Below are 21,778 nucleotides of genomic sequence, written 5' to 3'. Positions count from 1 at the left end.
TCGCATAATATATCCCAAAGCCAAGTGAGGCAATTATTCACTGTTTCAGATGCTGGCATTGTATCTCCCTTATATAATACAATAATCAAGATCTGTTGTGTTTCTCTCCGAGAAGTTAAGAGTACATGTAACATTTTAACCCCTTCTTGTGCCTAGTTGGCTGGATCCTAAGTACAACAGACTGTATTTTTCCTTTCAGATAAATAGATCATTTGTTCATTTTATGTTTAGGCAATACAAAGACCCGACTACAGAGCTGTTAGACTGAGATTTCAGTTCCTTCTTCCCACAGTTATTAAACAGAAACTACATTTTGGTGAGCCACTTAAATGACCAGGTTTCTGAACCAGGAAGTAGAGATGCTGATTGTCTAAATATAAGCACAAGGCAGACCTAGAAATGAGAGGGATAGTCAAAGAACACACCCCTGGGATTAGCATTATTGGAAAGAAAAGAAAGATTTTTACCTTCATAAGACTCCTATTAAAGAAGTCTAATATACCAGGTGGATTCCCATTAAACACTTAGAAAATTAATTCTAAAAATCAGGACTATCTAATTTCCCAAAGTTTGTTTGTGCCACTTGTGATGACACAGACCAGAATCCCAGGATGAGGCATGACCAGGATCCTACCTACCTCTGGACTGATGCTATTTCATCATCATTTTTCATTTTTTGCAAGGGTTCTCTGTATACAATGTGTAGCCCTGGATGTCCTGGAATTCACTCTATCAACTAGGCTGGCCTTGAACTTGGAAATCCACCTACCTCTGCCTCTGTTTGATGGCAGAGTTTCAACCATCAGAACAAGAAGGAATTCTACTTTCTTAAGAGACTTCTGCTTATTTTGATAGATTGTGTTTCTAACTGAGACATGTATCCACTTAGGCCCAAGGACAAGGTTCAGAGAGAACGTCAACTTTCTCTTCCTCAGTGTACCCAGACAACTCCATGGATTTCCCCAGATAATAGCAACCCTTCACATAAGGACTTTCTGTCATGATGACCAAGATCTGCAGCCCGCTCGGCACAAGATGGAGCCTCAAGACACATGCTGTGCCCACAAGCTTGAAATGTGGATGCTGTGACTAAAAGAGGAGCTTTTTTTCACTTAATTCAAACTTGCCAAAGTTCCTAGTGGCGCCTCTCTTGGACAGTTCTGTTGAAAATAAATCCATGCCCTTTGCTTAAGTCCTATACCTGTCCCTCACCCATTTATCCACCCTTGAATTCCACCATACAAACCCAACCCTCTGAGACATCTGTTGGACACACTGGAGTATCTCTTCTGCCACATCTGGACCACGATGCTCAGACACTAAGGACATGCCCATCCTCACTGTTGTGTGCTTGCATCTCCTGTACTTCACAGCACAGGTCAAGTTCTCCTGGGATCAGTGAGATACCCTTCCTACCAGTCTTGTACCAAAGTTTTTTTATGAGGAAATGGCTAACTGATCTCAATTCTTGGCCTGTCTGCAGGATCTGCCACCTACAGGCTTGCTTCTTGGGAAACTGTCACCTAGTTGCAGAGACTATCACTTGCCCATAGGCTGCACGACTAGAATGGTGCAGAAGATTGCTGAGAAAGAGGCTGCCCCTTTGCTGTGTCACAGAGCCATCCTCATCAAACTCTTAGTTATAGCAATGTTTCCTTCAAAGAACTTCTGGGCGTCCCCGTGAAACATAAATGCCTTGTCTATTCTATGCCTTGTCTTGTACTCTCCCCTACAAAGTTAAAGCATTCTTTCTGGATCTTGAATTTGGAACTGCAGTTGCTGGGGCAGTGTGTGTGTACTCTTGGCAAAGATTCCCCGGGGACTCAAAGGAATTCTGAGGGCTCGCATTGATAAGTATCTGCCGAAGAGACACATTTCAATTGTGTTCAGTTCTGTGACCTAAAATGGAGACATCCCGGCAATATGTTTTCAGACACAGCGGAGTACTTTGTTGTTTTCTCTTTCCTTTATAAGAGCTAGAGGCAGTATGTTACTGATTACTTTCTTAGGTGGTGGCAATTAGAACCAGTGGTCCCTTCATTACTTTCTAAGAGAGAAAACCCATAAGAATTAATTGTCCCCAAATTGAGGAAACCATAAACATAAACATCTACACACACACACACACACACACACACACACACACACACACACACACACACATTTTTCTTTTATCCAAAATACTTTTCCTCACATAATATGATCATGGTTTCTACTCCCTCTACTCCTCTAAGTTCTCTCCATCACCCCTCTCATCTGCATCCACTCCCTTTCTGCCTCTCATTGGAAAGCAAGCAGGCTTCTAAGGGATTATAATAAAATATAACAAAACAAAATATAATAAATGAAAAGAAAGATTATTAGATATCAGAATTTGTGGTGATATCTTGTTTGCATAACAAATAAAGCTTGCCTGAAGATCAGAGGGTAGAGCTAACCACTAGCTAACCATAGATTTCTGGAGGTCTGTACAGCCAGAAGGGAAGCGATATGGCTGGGTGGAGAGCAGAAGTTATAATGCAGGAGACTAGAGCTCTCTCTCTCTTTTGGGCTAGGAAGTTGAGCAGGTAAAGAGAGTATGGTTTTGACTCTTCTTCTCTCTGGTCTCTGAGCATTTCCTCTATATCTGACTCAGCTTTTATTATTAAGATCTATTAGAACTCGTGTTACAATAGTTGGACAAGACAAACAAACAGAAGGAAAATAGCCCAATAAAAAGCAAGAGTCAGAGACAGACTCTGGGATCCTATAAAGACACTAACTTAGAAACCATAATATTTATGTTGAGGAATTGATGCAATTCTGTGTTAGCCCTGTGTATGCTACCTGGGTATCCGTGAGTACATATGAGCTGTGCTCATGTTGACTTAGGGGGCCTTGTTTACTTGGTTCCTCCATCCCCTCTGGCCCTTACACTCTTTCTGCCTCCTCTTCTGTGGGGTACCCCCAACCCTGAAGGAGGGATCTGTATCTATGTATCTTTTTAATAATGAAAGAGATACAAATATACTTCAATCAAACTCATGTTGCAATCCTCACACAGTCCCTAGCATTGCTTAAAAGCATTTAGTAACAGGGCTAGAGAGAGTTCAGAGGTTGAAAAGTCTTGAAGAGGAATCAAATTCAGTTCCTAACGCCCATGTAGACTGACCACAATTGTCTGCAACTCCAAATCTGGGATCTGATGCTTTTTTCTGCCTTCCTGTGACATCTTCATTCACATACACAAACCTCTACAAAGAGACACACAAACACACACATACACATGAGTTAAAAAAGAACAAGTCTTAAGAAGGTAATTAATGTTTAAAGTTTATATTAAAGCAAAATTTGAAATTAAAGAAGATGAAATCTGGTCAGTTAGAGTCACAAAGCTCACAACATCCATTGGGGATCTGAAACAAGTAATGACAACAGAAAGACCCGGGCCACAGCCTAACAGGGTCAACTCATTGTGACAGAGCCCATAGATACAACAGAGAGCTCTAACAGGGTTCCCTGGATAGAGTCTAGGGAACATACATGGAAGAACTTAATTTGCCAAACAGGTCAAAAATCAACCACCAGAATGTAATGTTTAGGTAACAGCTAGTCAGAGTTTGGACCCCAGTTAGAGACAGATGTAAAATGAGTATCTCATTAGATGCTGTCGACAACCTAAGCCACAAGAAGACAAACACTTAGTAACCAACAGGCATTAGAACCTTCACTCCTTTGGCAAGCAACTTACCAGCAGGAATAGAAGCCACACAAGTAAATTCAGCAGCCTAAAAGGAAGAACACTACTAATAAACAGGGGAACAAAAAGCCTTTAAATAAATATAATGAAAATAATACTTATCTCTAAAAACATTCAAACAAAACAGATGTGCATAAAGTTTCCTCCTTCAACTCAACTTCAATATAAACTACTGCTCACCATGGAGACTCAACACTTCCTTCTGTGATGGCCTTATTTAAAGGACATTTTTACATATGTGGCAACATTAGTCAATGTCTTCCTCAACTTAAAATATTATCAGCTGTATCTAACTAAATACATAAGCATCCCTGCACCCTTAATAGGAGGTACTACCCTCTTCTACTACATCAACACATATTTCTTCTTTAGCCAGTGAATTATGAATCCAGGTATTTTCAATGTTTTCATATTAATCAGTGTTGGGATGGTCAATATTCTGTATCAAGTTTTGTATATCTTATTGTTTCCTTGGGATAAATTCCTAGAAAGAAAACCATTGGACTGAAAAATCACACCCACTGCAAAAAGTTAGGAATTACCATTAAGCTATCCTCCAGGAAAGCTGTGCCCATTTACAGTGCTGAGTGGCTTTACATGCACATATTTTGGGCCAGAGGTTCATTGGGTAAGTTAAGAGTAAGTCAAGGAGAAGAGAAAAGAAGATGGCTCACAGTTCTGCTGGCCCTCTCCAAACAACAGAAGAGAAAATGTAAACATGTCTATATGTGCACAAAACCAGTCTGAACTGCTTAAGGGAGCAGACTTCAGGTTTTGATCCCACTACACCTGCAGTTATCACCCAAGGCTGTCACTCTATCTCCCCAGCAACCATCTTCACCTGCGAGCCCTCCATGAAGAGATGGACACCATTCTTGTGAATTTAAAATTGTGAAATTCTGTTTGTGCTTTATTGAAGCTTCTACTCTGTTTATCCTTAAACATGTCCATGTAAAAACCCCAGACTCTCCTTGTTTGGGGCTTTTATTGTAGATGATTTGGACAAACTCCAATGAACATAGTTTCTAACCGTGGTCTTGTGTTTAGAAAAGGTGCATACTGGATCCTCAGTTTTAAAATAAGCCTGTTATCAGCAAGGCAACTTACAAAGGGCTCTGCTGAGCCATAGGGCCACTTTCCAGAATTGTGGGAATTTTCTGCAGAAGCAGAATATCACACATTCATCATTAATTCAGAAGTAATCAAGCCACATACGATCTGAATTGATTTTCTGTTAATATTTTTAAAGAACAGAGGTATAATCTGGAAATATTCAATTACATTGGAATTAAAATAAAACAAACTAGCAAGAATTAGTTTTCTGTTTTTCCCAGTTGGATTTTTAATATTTTAGGCATCCTTTAACACACACAAGCTCTGTTTATCTTCAGAGTAAAAGTAAGACCCAGAGGGCATTTTTTCTCCTGGATCTTCTGGATATCTGTATAGCACCAGAGACTGATTAAGTTTGGATGTCATGGTAAAGCTCACTTATCACCAACTCTGCTCACAAGCAAAACTTAGAGCATCCAGCAATTTCCTTTAAGGGGCTATTTGCATAGTGCTTGCAATAGTTTCCTCACTGGTCTTTCACCACTCAGAGATACGTATGAGTAATGTTATCAGTTTTTAATTATCCAGCCGAAGAGAGGACACAATGGTGGTTATTATTCACAACTGTGGGTAAATCGCAAACAAAATCACATTTTAACACAAACAAAGCATGATTTGGATCAGGGTACAACATCCAGATGACCTTCCTACTTCTGATTGTCCTTGGGTTATTACGTTTATTTTCTAAGGTTTTCATATACTGTCTCACTCAACAAACATCACTGGAAATTCTCTTATAGAGTCCACAAAGAGAGGATCCAAATGTCTAGCAAGATTAATTCCCTCAATTTCCACTAAGAGAATTAAAAAGAACATCTTCAACACTTGGCAAGGATATCCTCATTGAGTTCACACAAAAATCCATACAGTAGCTTTCCCCCCTTTTCTTTTTATTGGAAATAGATTTCTCATATAATATATCCTGATTACAGTTTCCCTTCCCTCTTTTCCTCCCAGTTCCTCCCCACCTCCCTTCCCATCCAGAGCTGCTCCCTTTCTGTCTCTGAATAGAAAAGAGCAGGCTTCTAAGAGATAATAATAAAATTTAACAAAACAAAATACAGTAAGATAAAACAAAACTATTACATCCAAGTAGGACAAGACAAAAAAACAGAAGGAAAAGAGCAGGCCCGAAAATCTCATTCATGCACTCAGGAATCCCATAAAATGATTAAACTGGAAGCCATAATATACACAGAGGACCTGGGGCAGACTGTGCAGACACTATGCACGCTGCCTCAGTCTCTGAGAATTTATATGAACCTTCTTATTTTGATTTAGAGGACCTTGTTGCCTTGGTGTCCTCATTCCCTATGGCTCTTACACTCTTTCTGCCTCCTCTTCTGCTGGGTTCCTCAACGTCTGAGGGGAGAGATTTGATGGAAACATCTCATTTGTGCCTGAGTGCACCAAGGTGTCTCTCTCTCTCCTCTCTCTCTCTCTATCTCTATCTCTCTCTCTCTCTCTCTCCTCCCTCACCCCCTCTCTCTGTGTATATGTGTTATGTCTGGATAGGGGTCTCTACATTTGCACACAGTGAATTTTAAGAAAGAGAAAGCCTTTATAAGAGACTGTCCTCACCAAAAAAAAACCAGAAAAAAAACCAACCAAACAAAAAAACTCTTTGGCCCTCAGAACCCCACTCTCTGTATACACTTTTTATTTTTTTAATTTAAATTAGAGATGAGCTTGTTTTATATGTAAATCCAAGTTCCCTCTCCCTCCCCTCCTTCCCTGCCCCCCCACTGACTCCCTATCCATCCCCTTTCTGCTCACCAGTGAGGGTAAGGCCTTCCATGGCAGATCTTCAAAGTCTGTTATATCATTTGGAGCAGGGCCTAGACCCTCTCCTGTGTGTCTAGGCTGAGAGAGTATCCCTCTATGTAGAATGGGCTCCCAAAGTCCATTCATACACTAGGGATAAATACTGATCCACTACCAGAGGCCCCAAAGATTAACCAGACCTCCAAACTGACATCCTCATTCAGGGGGTCTGGAACAGTCCCATGCTGCTTAGAAACCCACAAGGACAGCTGACCTGAACAAGGGGGAGCTCATGGACCCTAGACTGATAGCTGTGAAACCAGCATAGGGATAAATAGTGATCTACTACCAGAGGCCCCATAGATTGTCCAGGGCTCCTAATTGACAACCACAATCGGGGGCTTGGATTGGTTCTTTGCTGGTTTCCCAGCTATCAGTCTGGGGTCAATGAGCAACCCCTTGTTTGGGTCAGCTGTTTTTGTGGGTTTCTCCAGCCTAGTCTTGACCCCTTTGCTCATCACTCCTCCCTCTCTGCAACTGGATTCCAAAGATCAGCTCAGTGTTTAGCTGTGGGTGTCTGCTTCTGCTTCCATCGGTTACTGGATGAAGGTTCCAGAAGGTAGTTATCAATCTCATTATTGGAGAAGGGCATTTAAGGCAGCCTCTCAAAGATTGCTTAGATTGTTAGTTGGTGTCATCCTTGTAGATCTCTGGACAATTCCCTAGTGCTAGATTTCTCTTTAGACCTATAATGGCTCCCTCTGTTATGGTGTCTCTCTTCTTGCTCTCCTCTATTCTTCCCCTGACTGGATCTTCTTGCTCTCTCATGTCCTCCTCTCCCCTCCTCTTCTCTCCTGCTCTTTCTCCTAACTCCCTCTCCCCTCCCACTGTGCTCCCAATTAGCTCAGGAGATCTTGTCCCTTTCCCCTTCTTTAGGGGACCATGTATGTCTCTCTTAGGATCCTCGTTGTTTCCTAGCTTCTCTGGCAGTATGGATTGTAGGCTGGTAATCCTTTACTCTATGTCTAAAATCCATATATGAGTGAGTATAAGAACAATTCTCAACTTTATATGGAAAAACAAAAGACCCAGATAGCCAAAACAACCCTGTAATATAAAGGATCCTCCAGAGACATCCCTGACTTCGAGCTCTATTATAGAGCTATAGTCCTGAAAACAGCTCAGTATTGGCACAAATACAGATAGATAGACCAATGGAATCTAGTTGAAAACCCTGATATGGACCCACACACATACGGACACCTGATTTTTGACAAAGAAGCTAAAATTGTACAATAGAAAAAAGAAAGCATCTCCAACAAATGGTGCTGGCATAACTGGATGCTGACATATAGAAGACTGCAGATAGATCCATGTCTATCGCCATGCACAAAACTTAAATGCAAATGGATCAAAGACTTCAACATAAATCCAGCCACACTGAACCTTTTAGAAGAGAAATGGGGAAGTACCCTTGAAAAAATTGGTACAGGAGACCACTTCCTGAACATAACACCAGTAGCACAGACACTGATATTGAAAATTAATAAATGGGACCTTCTGAAACTGAGAAGCTTCTGTAGGGCAAAGGACACAGTCAACAAGACAAAACCGTGGCCCACAGACTGGGGAAAGATATTCACCAACCCCACATCTGACAGAGGGCTGATTTCCAAAATATGCAAAGAACTCAAGAAGCTAGTCATTAAAACACCAAATTATCCAATTAAAAAGTGGGGTACAGAACTAAATAGAGAAATCTCAATAGCGCAATCTAAAATGGCTGAAAGGCACCTAAGAAAGTGCTCAATATCCTTAGTCATCAAGGAAATGCAAATCAAAACAACTCTGAGAAACTATCTTACTCCTGTCAGAATAGCTAATATAAAAAACACCAATGATAGTTTATGCTGGAGACATAAACTGGAGACAGTTTATGTGGAGAAAGGGGAACACTCCTCCATTGCTGGTGGGAGTGCCAACTCTTACAGCCACTTTGGAAATCAGTATGGAGGTCTCTCAGGAAAATGGGAATCAGTCTACCACAAAATCCAGCAATTCCACTCATAGGCATATACCCAAAAGAAGTACATTCCCACAACAAGGACATCTGTTCAACTATGTTCATAGCAGCACTATTTGTAATAGCCAGAACCTGGAAGCAGATGCCCCTAGATGCCCCTCAACTGAAGAATGGATGGAGAAAATGTTGTACATTTACACAATGGAGTATTACTCAGTGGTGAAAAAAATGGAATCTTGAAATTCGCAGGCAAATGGATGTAACTAGAAGAAACCATCCTGAGTGAGGAAACCCAGTCACAAAAAGACAAACATGGTATGTACTTCTGTACTTCTGTATACACCCTTAACACACACATTATCAGTTGTATGGCACCTATCTTTAGGCCAAAGACTAAAAAGACAAAATAGACCAGCTGGATCTTTCATTAACTAACATTTACTATAGTCTGATTCATAGGATGAGTAAAGACATGATAATCCAGGCACCAAGAGTCCCTTTCAATTTGCCATGTATGCACATATTTTGCAAAAGTCAGTTATTATCATTAATAGCCTTTGTCAGCAAAGCCCCTAAGGGCACAAAAATCAGTTACTCAGCCTGATCCCTGTATAGAGGAGGAACATGAAATGTAAGGTTGCATAACTTGTGCAAAAAGAAAAAAGGTTTATAAATCTACTCTTGTTAAGTACAGAGGGTCTTTTCCATGACCCATGGTCCACAGGCTCATACTACGGGACAGCTGCACAAGTGTTTCATTGCACCCAAAGGGAACTCAGTCAACATTGTCATTTATCAGCAAGACACAGCACTACTATTACCAAAGATGCGTCAGCCATCAGCAGAAGCTGGACCAGGGCTTTGCAAGGCCACAGCTTTAGACTTTTAGTGCTTAATTGGCGAATGGCTTACCTTTGCTGTCTCGGCTTCTCCCTGCAGTCTCTTGGGGGTTCCTTTTTGGTCAGGCACCTTCTGGAAATTTTTGTTTTTAATGGATTGAGATTCTATCCCTTCACCTTCAATTTGCAGCTTAATTCCTTCGGCATGGGCAGGGTGATCAATACCCCGTGGATTCAAACCACAGTGGAGAGCTAGGAGAGACGAACAAATAGATCTCAGAAAACACATCATACAAAGAAAGTGTCTGTGACAGAAAATATTTCATCAGGCCTAAGTGGGAAGAAACAAGGTGTCTGGGAGTTGAGAGGTGCTTTAATGACTGTAGGAAATAATATAGGTGAGGAAAGAACATGGCACTGTAGGAAATCTTGAGCTTGGGAGCGTAAATCCAAACCCTTTGATTCCAAAGACTTTTGCTTTGAGCACATTCCTAATCCCCACATTAGAGATGGAGCACCAGATCACACAATGATGGCTTTACAGACGCCCACTTAGCTATTTCAACCCTGCAGTCTGGTTTATTGCTCTGCCTTCATCTAGAACCTGCTGACTCCCTGTACCCTCCTGAAATCGTCTATTCACAAAACATCCATCTACTCCATCTACCCTCTTAAATTCATTAAATCTATGTTTATTGGGCATATATATACTGTCATTATTTGGTGGACTCTTCCATATGGAGTTAAATAACACAGGTGGGACATTCTAAGAATGCGCAGACAAATGAACTCATGACTTTTAAAAGTTATCACTGCTACAAGAAAGAGAAAAAAGATGAAGGTGATACTCAAGCCCAATAAGTTCTAATTTTTCACTTTAGTCTCTGAAATGACTATCTCTACCAAAACAAAACAAAAAAACTGGGTCTCAGATTTTGGTATATTTATTTGGAAAATACATATAAGCTCCTCCTATGTACCCAATATTATCTAAGAAATAGCAATGAACGTTATGAGAATTATATATTCCCTTAGACAAACTCCCACAAACCACCACTTGCTCATGCTTCTGGATAGCTGAATGTGTGCACATGACATACATGAGCATGTGTTTTAGGATGGGTCATAATCTCAGACCTCTCTGCTGCAAAACCGTAAGACTTAAATTCTCATCCACATCATCAGCTCTTTGATCTCAGCTGGCTCGAAATCAAATACTGAAATCTTCCTTTTATCTCTGTCAGGACATTAATTCACCGACAATCTCCCATATTCCATCCTCTATAACTTCCCCTTTTCACTCTTGCTCTTTGGTCACCTCTTCAACTCTACTGGGTAGCTACTCTACCCAGGCTGTGGTTCCCACTCCTCTTACTGACTTTTGAAGACTATTTTATAGGGAGGACTACATGGGGAGAATACTTCCTAATAGAAGCAAGGTAAGGCACTTTCTTCCCATTCTCCACTTTCTTACTAACAGGTACTATTGATTCCCATAGCTTTTGATACGGGAAACACCGAATCTGCCGAAGTTCAAAATGGAACTTCAGTTTTCCTCTGACAAAAATCTGTCTGTTGATTTCCCCAAAGCTGAGCTGAGGAGTCATGCATGGCTTCAATTTCCCCAAGATTCGCCACAGTCTCTCCCATCTATCAACAAAGCTGTTAGCCAGAACTCAAGCAACTGTTCAAATTCATCCTTGTTCCATCTCAACAGCCCCCAGTGTAGACAACAACAGGCATCACAAAACCAGACTTCAACCAAATTCATCTGCTTCTACTTGTCCCTTAAGATAAACATAAATGTGTGTATATCATGTCATAAGACTATTCTAGTGGTCTCGTTTCACAGAGATAGTTCAGAAACCTTCACCTTGTCCAGAAAATCCCATTGTTACCGGTCTTCTCTGATCTTTCCAGTCTGTCTTCCCAAACACAATATCCCTTGGCCACCGTGCTTTTTGCACTTGTTTTCTTTTTCTCTTCACCAAGTCCTTTTCCCACTCCAACACCTGTACCTGCTTCTCTGCGTAAAATGTTCTCCATTGTTTACCTATCTCCTACTCAGCCTTTAAGCTTTGCCTTTAATATGACTTCTCTGTGTTTCCTTTTCTAATCCCTTTGTTCACCTCTACACACTGTGACCTTCCCCTGGCATACCAGGTACCATGAAGAATAAATATCCAATAATCTACACCATCTGCTTGAAAGGAAGATCACAGGCATGCAATTTCCTGTCACTTTATATAGATATTACTGGTGGATTTCTCTTTCCTAGAAGCAGTGAACAGTCACATCCCAATGTTAAGCACTCAGGAAGTATCAGTCCTGGTGCCCTCCCTCAGGCTTCGTTCTGAACCTCAAATCATATTCATGAAAAACTCGGCCAGACATAATTATATTCATTTTTCAGATAAGGGAAATGAGGCTCAAAGGGCTTATGATCACAAAAGGTCACCCAGGTGTCTGCAGGAGGTCACAAAGGTCAAGGATCATTTGGAATGCATACGGTTTTAAGTTAGAGATGAGCATATCCAAACTAGATTAAATAGAAAAGAAACTTGTAAGCTTTTATAATGGAAAGTTCTTTCTAAGTGCAAGTCCCAAGCTAGCCAAGTTTGTATCTCAAGATAAAGGACCTTGATCCCGCACCCCGGGCCCCGCCCCACATCTCTCCATGTTGCTATTGGTAGCACCACCTTTATCCTCTACAGAGAGACCCTTTAGCTACATGCTTGAGGTATTAACCTTGAAGAAGAGGGAATTTAGGCATAGTTCTTTCCCCAAATCATCTTGTAAACTTTAATCGTTCCCATTAGCTGAAAGTGAGTCACATGTTCATTATCCGACTGAAAGAAACACTTGAAGTGACCACAGTGAACTTAAGCCAAGTGAAATTCAACTACACTCAATTTCCCAAGCGTTTACTGGTGCTACTCAAAAGAGTAGAGATAGAATGAATATTGGAGAACAAACTACAATGCTGAAATTACAGTGCTAGAAAGAGAACCTGTGAGAGCATGAAACTAATTACTATTAATATCAATCAGATTCTACATCTCCAAAGACTAGCCTTCTTAAAAGGAATATTCAATTACATATACTAAAATTGTGATTATTCCAAAAAGGTGTGCTTCTGTAGGGAGATAGTAGATTCACATGGGATAGAATTAGACATTAATGAGAGAGAGGAAAATGCCCAGCTTTGATCATTCTCTTCCAGCATGATTCCCTGTTGCTTTCTGCATTGAAATTCAGGGTGTTGGAATATCACTGCTCGGATTCTCTTGCCCTATTGCCTCCCATCAAATCAGACTCCCGAACTCCCTTCATCCATTCCCGAGGGTCTGTCCCTTAGAAAGAAGTTTTATTCTACCTGAGCATTACTCTAAATATTCACCTGGCTTCCCCTTGAGGGGAGGGTGCATTTGAAAGAAGATGATGTCTTCAAAATGGAATCTTAACACCATGCTAGATACACACACATTTGTAGTGAAGATTTTCCATGGTGAAGATTTTCCATGCTAATTGTTTTTTAACAATGAGGTTGTAAGATACGTTTTGGATTTTAACTCTTCATTGTGAAGTGTTCAACGCCAATGCATTAAACAAAGTCACAGCTGGAAAACCTTTAGGTAAAGACTTGAAGCTTTCTATGACATGGATTCAATATCGAGAAACCTGTTAAGCAGGGGATATTTGAGAAAAGCAAACAAACATGAAGGGTGTCACAGAGATGACCCCCGAGCAGCTGAGCCCATTAAAATGAGTAAATAACTTTAGCGAAAATAAGCAAGGGTTGTGATGAAGACCGAAATGAGAAAGCAAACGGGGTGCCTTGTACATGATGTGCAGAGATGAAGGGCACACCTTAGAAGAGGCCACTGGAACATCACTTGATTTGTAAATTTCAGGGACATGAAATTTCAGGGAAAACAAAGCGAAGCCTGTCAGATATATTTTTAAACAAATAAGTCCAAGAGCAAAAAACTAAATCAACACTAGGTTTGTAGTCAAGGAGGGAACAGCTATGGAAGATTTAAGCATTTGTGTGATGAATAAGGCTACGTGTATAGAAAGCCAAGGAACGATACCATGCCTCTTGTTTATAGACTACCTTATACTTTGAAAACAAAATATTTTACTAGTGGAGAAAACTTTCCTACTGATTTAAGGCATGACCAGGTAAAGAGAGGAAAATTCTGGTTCATTCTATGCTTGAACAAATGTTTCTTTTCTTAAATGTGTATTATATGCTGTGCTTGGGAGTGGAGACAATGATGCTAATGTGTCGGATGGTATGTATCTGCCCTCCTAGGATTTGCAGCCAGCCATGGTAGGGGAGGCAGACACATCCCTGTGGTGGACATATCTATCCATCATACATTCTTGTGAATTCAGTTCCTCAGAATAGTTGTACGAGGCAAGGTAACCAAAGCATTATTGCTGAAGATGATGTCTAGGCTGACATGTATGGTGAGTAAGTTGGCTTCCCAAACAAGGGAGTTGATCTTACAAAGAGTGACTAACATGAGCAAATATTAAGAAAATATGAAAGTCTGGGTTGACGCCAGGGATGACAAAAAATAAAAGAGTAATATTGGTAAATAGAAAGGTTAAACAATCTAAATGTCTATGGATTGAACAAGGGCTGGGAAAAGTGTGACAAATAAAATGGAATTATAATTTAGCTTTAGATATAAATAAGATCTTGAGAGAGAAAATAATATGAATGAACACTTAGGAAATTATGCTAAATAAAACAAGCCTGGCTGAGCAGTGGTGGCACATGCCTTTAATCCCAGCACTCGGAGGCAGAGGCAGGTGGATCTCTATGAGTTTGAATCTCTATGAGTTCAAAACCAGTCTGGTCTACAAGAGCTAGTTCCAGGACAGCCTCCAAAGCCACAAAGAAACCCTATCTCAAAACAAAACAAAACAAAAGCAAGTCTGTCACAAAAGGATATATATAGCTCTGTGTAGTGACTCAAGTCTGTAATCTTAGCACTTGGAAGACTGAGGCAGAAGCATTGTCACAAGTTTGGAGACATAGGCTTCATAATAAATTTCAGGTTAGCCTGATCTACAGATTACACTCTTGTCTCAAGAAACCAAAATGGAATAAAAAGACAAAAATTGTATGAATACTTAGAACAATACGAGCATGAATCCACTGATACTAAGTACTTAGAGCAGCCAAATCCACAAAGTTCAAAACTAAAACAATCATTAGCCAGGGGCTGGGGTGTGGGAGAAAATAGGGGGCTGTTTAGGTGTTTGATGTGCAGTGTTCCAGTTTAGAATATCGAAAGGTTTTGCAGAGTGTAGGGAGCCGTCCCTGCATTCTCCATTACAATGATGGCGCCTGCAGGCACTGAATGTAAATTATTGCGCAGGCGCTGGGTAATTTTCCATTTCCTTGATCTCTGCCTATTCCGTGGCGTCATATGGCCTGAGGAACTGCAGCCAATCATAGGGTGACACGTCCCAGGCGGCGGCTGCCAGCCTTTATTAGGGGACAGGATTCTTGGCTCGGGGTCTCGGCTCTGGTAAGCTTATGCTCTCCTCTCAAGATGCATTAAAGCTTTCCTGCAGAAGGATCCAAATGTCCTGTGTGGTTCTTGCTGGCGAGACGATAGCGCGGGACAGCAGAGTGGTGGTGGTTACAGTTACTTAATATTAATGTCTTCTGTGCCACTACTTACAAGAGCTTCAATTGTATTTTACCATAATAACAATGGGAAAAACAAAGTAACCAACAAAAAGCCCACTATACTCGTCTCACTCAACGCATGATGTCATCAGTGAGTAGAAAGCAAAGTTCTCAATCATTGTTATTCAAAGGCTTCAGACTTTCTTCGTCAGTAACCTCGTTGTTATTCTCAACTAATACATTACTGTTTTTGTTATTATGGATTCTAGGGGTGTGTGTGTGTGTGTGTGTGTGTGTGTGTGTGTACACATGGAAAGAAAAAAAAACAGCTTAACAATACTTTAGAATTTTTCTGGAAAAGGAATCACCTCCATACTAGGTCCCATCAAACTAGGCTGCGGCTTGCTTCAAAGCAAGCTTGGTCCTTTCAGAGCTGTACCTCAAGAAATGCCATTTAGATGTGACTTAGGTGACAGTAACAAACAAGGAAGTACTAGGCTCATTTTGTCTCCTCATGATGATATATGATGATAATGATTTATATACACATACATATATATGGATATGGATGATATAGATATAGACATAGCTATGGCTATAATAAGAGTTACAGTATATACCACATCACTCCACTGATTTAGGGTGTGCCAAGAAGTCATCCAACTACCCTAATCCTTCCTAACTCCAGGCATCTCACGTGAAACAAAGAATGGAGTTTCATTCATGTCCAATATGCCTGTATTATGACAAAGCTTTGCCTTAAACAGAGACAACAAGTTTCCTCATGAAACCGCAGGGTGAAATGGCTCAGTGGCACTTCCACCACAGCTGCCTGAAATGTGTGTGCTTCCCTGCCTTGGCCAGACTCTCTGACATTATTTGAGTGGATAACCGCCCCCAGGCAGTGTTCATGTTGTCTTCCTCCCATTGTGAAGCCTTAACTGAGCTTGCACTCAGTGTGTTTACCTAAACAATGTTGACAATTCACATTTTTTCTTATTAGAGGATCAGAATGTGCCTCTGTGTGTATGTGCTATGCATTGCAAATATTTATAACATGCCTGCTTAGACTACCAATAGTTCCCAGGAGAAACCCACTACACTTTCTTGAGCTTTACACACTCAGTGCCTGGCTGAATAACCAATTTAAGCGTAGATACCCAATCATTTTTTAAAGAAAAAGCTAGACATGATGGAATGATTCTGATTCAACCCTCCTCATTGTGGTTGGCTTTTGAATAACTTGTGTATTTTTCAGAACAGAAAATAAAGGTTACTTCCAAACTACTTGTTCAATTTGCAAAATGACCAAACTACAGACCTATTTTGATATGTTTGACTATCATTTGCAGAATGGAGATGTTTTTGTTTATTTTTCTTCCAAAAAAGGCCTAAATAGCTGTCCATAGGTGTATTCAATAAATGCTGTCAAGTGAATAAGTGGTCTTAGAAATAAAGACGTTACAATCCCTATCATTAGTTTCTAGAATTGAGGTAGCCTGTTTAAAATTGCATGTGCTTGTCTTGTTCCCAGCTAGAGATGAAGTCCCTGAACAAAACAGCCCTTCTGTCACACCTCCCTCATATATACACAGAGTAGATACCCAACAAATATCAGTTTAAGTAATAACTATAAATCAATCATTTTAGATTCAAATTCAGTAGAAACTTTCTAGCAGAAATAATCTGACCATCACACAGGTTCTGCTTCTCCTTGTTGTAGACACGTTGGAATACAAACACATCTCCAGGACTTCCTCTTATATCCACTCCAATAATAGAGCTTCAAAGCCCTCTTCAATTTCCCACCTACCCTTGCAGCCACAGTTGTTAGTGCAGAGGACATGAGCAGGAGTTTGAGGAGAGGGAAAAATACTGGCACTGAAAAATAAGGCCATAATTTGATACTAGCTTGTCCTCTTCTTTTTGCTTGGAGTTCAAGGGAAGTCTAGAATGGCTACACACATGAGAGGTAGTCAAGAGACAAATAGTCACACTGGCTCTGAAATCTTTGGTGGAATCAGATTTTGTTCCTAAATACTAACTTTTGGTCTTCAGAGCACATGGGAAAAATAATCACTGCTTATTATGACACTGAGTCAAATCACCTATAATTTTTATATGACTTGCAAAATGTATTACTTCATTTCAACAACCAACAATGGATTACTTCTTAGCTCTTCTTAAAGGAGAAAAAAATGCAAACAGCCCCTAGGAAAACACTGTGGTCCAGGTTTCACACATTCATCATGACTCAGAAGCTGGATAAGCACGTTAGTAACTTACAAGGAAGAAGTTATATGAAGAATATAGTTATCAAAACAAAACAAAACAAAACCCACAGTTATCAGAGATAGAATCAATTCAGGAACCACTTTGAAGAAGTGACTACAAAAGCATTACTTCTTTGTGACCTTGTGCCACCAACAATAACTCCTAGATCTACATCATTTCTCTTTAAAATAAAGCATATTTCATATTATGGATGGAGATATAGATACATAGACAATACATGATAGATAGATAGAACCAAATTGGTCCCATCACTATGATTTACAAAGCAATGGTTTTTCATATGTGCTCTATTCTGTTATGTTGTTAAAGTTATCTCATAAAATAAAACCCAAACTGATGACACTACAAGAAAGACAAACATAAGAGTGAATAGGAGATAAGGCAGACCATATAAAGATCTTCCAACTAGAGAAAAAGTGTGCATATGAATTCCTTTAGTTATCTTTCCCTCACATATACAAGACTCAGAGCTGAAGGAGCCCAGGCAAGAAGACATGACTGAAACTCAGCAGCCAAAGGATCAGGAAAGGGAGAGCCTAGAAAGATGGAAAATATTTAGACATAACTCTTCTACTCTGGCATGAGGGAAAGCAATGTAACCCTACTATCCCTACTAGAAAAAGCTGAGGAGAATGACTTCCACCCTCACTCAGTTGAAACAACTTACCCCCAAATATATCAAGAAGGCAGATTTCACAGGAGGCCAAGCACAAAGATCAACTTTCAGCTCTGTAACTAGTAATGAAGTTACTTTCTCACCCACAAAGTGCCAGTTACAATGACATATTAAGGGTGGACTTGCCCTGCTACCAGGAAAGATCTGAACCCCCCTCCTTCTTAGGGTAGTATTAAGAGGAAGCCTCCTGGGCAGAAAGGACTTTGACTAGCATTTTGCCATAAGAAGGAGTTCAACCTTCAGGTATCAAGTGATGGGAGCCGCATACTAACTCCACCTTGTAACAGCTACCTTGTACCCCATCCCCTTGTCCAGAATAAGGTTAGAGGACTCAAACAAAAACAGATAATGTCAAGGAGATCCAGAGTCTCATGACATGAAATGAAAATACCTATTCTCAATGAAAACAAAACTGCCTATAGCCAAGAATCAAAAGGATCTCAAACAAAATGAAAAAAAAAATAATTAATGGATGCCATCATCAAGACTGCAGGGGTGAGAGAGTATTGGATAACAATATTAAGGCAGATATTTTGAACATGCTTCAGTGAGAAACTACTCATGGTAGTTTGAATGTAATTGATCACCATAATCTCATAGGGAGTGGCACTATTAGGAGGCATGGCTATGCTGGAGCGGGTATGGCCTTATTGGAGGAAGTCTCTCACTGTGGGGCTGGGTGTTGAGGTCTCCTATGCTCAGGATACTGCCCAGGTCTCAGTCAACTTCCTGTTGGCTGTGAGATATAGGACTCTCAGCTATTCTTCCAGCACCGTGTCTGCTTGCACGCTGCCATGTTCCCTGCCATGATAATGGACTGAACTTCTGAAATCGTAAAGGAGCCACCCCAATTAAATATTTAACTTGTAAGAGTTGCTATGATCATGGTCTCATTTCACAACAATAGAAAACCCTACCTAAGACACTACTTTTTACACAGATGGGAAAGATAGAAAGCTCCAGTGAATAGAAAATCCTGTAAAGAAATAGACAAAATAAAGAACAAATTAAAATGTGAGCTCTGAAAAAAATATAATAACCAAATTAAAAGGTTAAGTGGGTAGACTGGGCAGTAAAATAGAGGGAATAAGGACGATTTAAGGAAATTGTAGAAGTCCCTAGTGGGGTAATCAAAAAGCTGGGTGCTTTGCTTTTAATTAGTATACTATTTTATAAATTGGAATATTAATATTCAATAATGCTGCTTATTGCATATGGATTAACTTAATGTTAATAAAAACAATAAAGGTACTAAATAAACTTTAATTATAGTTACAAATGACTTTGACATATTTACTCATCTTCATTGAATACAAGTAGAATATAAGTTCTACTACTGTCTCTATAATAGGAATTATAATATCTTACCTTTTACCCTTGCATTGTTATTATGTTGGTAAGGCAAGATATTAATAAAGCAGCTGTCATCTAACTGAATGAATTTAATGAATGCCTATATTTTATCTGTATTCCACTACCCTCCTTCCATGGTGATGCAACATTAGGAACTAGAAGCTTTAGTAACTGTTAAAGAAAGATATTGATCGTTTTGTTTTAAAGGAAAGAACTATAAAAGGCATTCCTAAGTGAAAAATAAAAATGAAAGTGAAATTCAGCTGAGAAGCAAGAAGTGTAAAAAACAGCTTTACATATACATACACACGTACTTACACATGTATATATCATATATATTTATATCACACACACATATTTCTGGGAATTGAGGAATGGTGTCACAAGTAATGATAAAACAGTATCCATACCTATTTATTTTAATTTCATTTTCCATTCCAATCACAGTTTTCCCTTCCACCCCTCCTCGTCCACCCCTTACATCCTCCCACCCACCCTCCATCTACCACTCCTACCAATAGGTAAGGCCTCCCGTGGAAAATCAATAAAGCCTGGTCCATTAAGTTGAGGCAGGATCATGCCCTCCTGCATTAAGGTTGAGACTTCAACATAAATCCAGTTACATTGAACTTGATGAAAGAGTAAGTGGGAAGTAGCCTTGAATGCATTGGCACAGGAGACCACTTCCTAAATATAACACCAATAGCACAGAAACTGAAAGCAACAATCAGTAAATGGGACCTCCTGAAACTTGAAAGCTTCTATAAGGCAAAGAATATGGTAAATAAGACAAGTGACAGCCTATAGAATGGGAAAAGATCTTTACCTATCCCACATCTGATAGAGGGCTGATCTCCAAAATTTATAAAGAGTTCAAGAAAATAGATACAACCAAAGTACCAAATCATCCAATGAAAAAGGGGGTACAGATCTAAACAGAGACTCCTCAACAGAACAATCTCAAATGCCAGAAAGGCATTTAAAGAATTACTCAACATCCTTAATCATCAGGGAAACACAAATCAAAATGACTCTGAGATTCCATCTTACACCTGTCAGAATGGCTAAGATCAAAATTACTAAGGACAGCATATGTTAGAGAGGATGTGGAGTAAGGGGAACACTCCTCCATTGCTGCTGGGAGTGCGAACTTGTACTGTCATTTTGGAAATCAGTATGGCAGTTTCTCAGAAAATTGGGAATTAATCTACCTCAAGAGCCAATGATACCACTCTTGGTCATATACCAAAAGGATGCTCAATCATATCACAAGGACATTTGCTCAACAATGTTCATAGCAGCATTATTTGTAATATCCAGAGCCTGGAAATAACCTAGATGCCCCTTAACTGAAGAATGGATAAAGAAAATGTGGTATTGGGCTGGAGAGATGGCTCAGAGGTTAAGAGCACTGACTGCTCTTCCAGATATCCTGAGTTCAATTCCCAGCAACCACATGGTGGCTCACAGCTATCCGTTATGAGATCTGGTGCCCTCTTCTGGTGTGATATATTTATGGAAGCAGAATGTTATATACATAATAAATAAAATCTTTTAAAAATCGAATCCATTTTAAAAAAAAGAAAATGTGGTACATTTATACAATGGAGTATTGCTCAGCTATAAAAAACAATAACATCGTGAAATTTACAGGCAAATGGATGGAACCAGAAAACAAAATCCTGAGTGAGGTAACACAGACTCAAAAAGACAAACACAGTATGTACTCACTCATAAGTGAATACTAGATTTAAAACAAAGGATAACCAGACTACAATCCACAGCTCCAGAGAATATAAATAACAAGGAGGACCCTAACACAGACACATAGATCACCCTGGAAGGGAAAATTAGATGAGATCTCCTGGATAAACTGGGGGTGTGGGGGTGGTAAAGGGGAGGTGATAGGGGATGAGAACATGAGGGAATGGGAAGGTCAAGTTTGGGGAGGGATGGAGAGGGAAAGCAATGAAAGAGATATCTTGATAGAGCCATTACGAGTTAGGGAGAAATCTGGTGCTAGGAAAATTCCCAGAATCCACAAGGATGACGCCACCTAAGACTCAGGAACTGGGGAGAGGTGCCTGAACTGGCCTTCTCCTGTAATCAGATTGGTGAATACTCCAGCTGTCATCATAGAGCCTTTGTCCAGTAATTGATGGAACCAGAAGCAAAGATCCACAGCTGAGCACAAGGCTGAACCCCGGAAATCCGGTCAAAGAAAGAAGGGAATATATGTGCAAGGGAAGTCAAGATGATGAAGGGAAAATTTGCAGAGACAGCTGAACCAAGCTCTTGGAGACCCATGAACTCTAGACTGACT

General features: G+C 40.0%; 1 protein-coding gene across 4 annotated transcripts in view; it reads right to left on the bottom strand.

The window, feature by feature from the left end:
• The window catches only part of Samd12 (sterile alpha motif domain containing 12), a 432,434-nt gene that overhangs the window by 380,070 nt on the left and 30,586 nt on the right, over positions 1-21,778 (bottom strand). For all 4 annotated transcript variants that reach the window (XR_004771266.1, XM_027431413.2, XM_027431412.2 and 1 more), the window contains exon 2: positions 9,552-9,730. Coding sequence is in view for 3 of the 4 variants with exons in the window: in XM_027431413.2 (XP_027287214.1) it covers positions 9,552-9,730 (179 nt within the window). In the remaining variant the exon portion in view is untranslated. The remainder of the gene's footprint in view (positions 1-9,551; positions 9,731-21,778) is intronic.

Source organism: Cricetulus griseus, chromosome 10, assembly GCF_003668045.3.
Source record: "Cricetulus griseus strain 17A/GY chromosome 10, alternate assembly CriGri-PICRH-1.0, whole genome shotgun sequence".
NCBI classification, from domain to species: Eukaryota; Metazoa; Chordata; class Mammalia; order Rodentia; family Cricetidae; genus Cricetulus; species Cricetulus griseus.
The sequence above is the reverse complement of the archived record's forward strand: the minus strand, read 5'-3'. Positions and strand labels throughout refer to the sequence as shown.